At 45.2% G+C, this 1,016-nt stretch overlaps 2 protein-coding genes across 2 annotated transcripts in view; one reads left to right on the forward strand and one right to left on the reverse strand.

Annotated features, from left to right (window-relative positions):
- The window catches only part of LOC101850024 (tumor protein 63), a gene marked incomplete at its 3' end in the record, with an annotated part of 29,883 nt that overhangs the window by 18,792 nt on the left and 10,075 nt on the right, over positions 1–1,016 (reverse strand). The window contains 1 exon segment of the mRNA XM_005104120.3: positions 314–812. Within this exon segment, the coding sequence (XP_005104177.2) occupies positions 314–640 (327 nt within the window).
- Positions 1–1,016, forward strand: part of LOC101850269 (WD repeat-containing protein WRAP73) — a 57,438-nt gene that overhangs the window by 8,064 nt on the left and 48,358 nt on the right. The gene's annotated exons all lie outside the window — the stretch shown is intronic.

Consider the following 1,016-nt stretch of genomic DNA (forward strand, 5'->3'; position numbering starts at 1 on the left):
CTCTCTCTCTCTCTCTCTCTCTGCCCCCCTTCTCTCTCTGTGTCTGTGTCTGTATGTATGCATCTAAATCTATGTGTTTGTAACAGTGCATTTAAATCTTTTTTGTTTGTTTTCAAGATCACTCTGTACGTCTTTTTCCATTTCTTTTTTCTCTAAATCTTTCTCAGTCTTGTGTGACACAAGTTTTTATACATGTGTGTTTCCAACGTGCACTCATTCATTATCAAGCATGCTGATTTGCATGCTCACTTTTGCACTGACAAGGGTTTTAGCAACTTAGCAGAGTAAAGGAGAAGAAAAGTAAAATATCTACCTGCTGTATGCTGCGCTGTTGTTGGGATTGGGAGATCTGATTGGTCGATTCAGACGTGGTTGTGACTGCTGCCAATGCTTGTGCCCTGTTTTGACTGGAAGGGGGCGTGTCCAAAGGCGGGGCTGGCAGAGCGGCACAGGGTGACACGTTCTGAGTGGGCGGGACTTGAGTAAAGGCCAACGCCCCCTGAGGCGGAGATATGACAGCGGTGGGGACGGCATGGGCGTAATTTGTTGTCATCATGTTACGAGCTTGTTGATTGGCTATTGCCGATGTTTGGTGGAAGCTTGCATTTGCTGGTGATTGGTTGATAGCAAAGGCTTCCATTGTGGAGAATATAGGGCTTTTAAAGCTGTTTGTCTGTTGGGGGGGGGACCAATGATAGAGCTGGGAGAACTTCGGTCAGTGGACCCTTTCGTTGGCTTGTATGCCTCGACTCGGATCAGCGGAGCATTTTCTTCAGTCTGGTAGAGGCGGTCATCAACAGTGGTGCTTCTGTCTGAAAGTGGAGATTTTTACATTGGTCAAAATATGTACCTGTTTGGGTACCCCTTCAAAAATATTTTTTAAAAAAAGAAATAGTTTTGTCAACTGTCCCCTATTTCCCTGGACTGCACTGGATTTGGAAATCAGGAATTTGAAAACTTTATCACGTGATGCACTACTCCAAAAACAGATTGAGGGTTCCTTCATCTCTCCCCCC

The sequence above is a fragment of the Aplysia californica genome, unplaced genomic scaffold (genome assembly GCF_000002075.1).
Source record: "Aplysia californica isolate F4 #8 unplaced genomic scaffold, AplCal3.0 scaffold00405, whole genome shotgun sequence".
Taxonomy (NCBI): Eukaryota; Metazoa; Mollusca; class Gastropoda; order Aplysiida; family Aplysiidae; genus Aplysia; species Aplysia californica.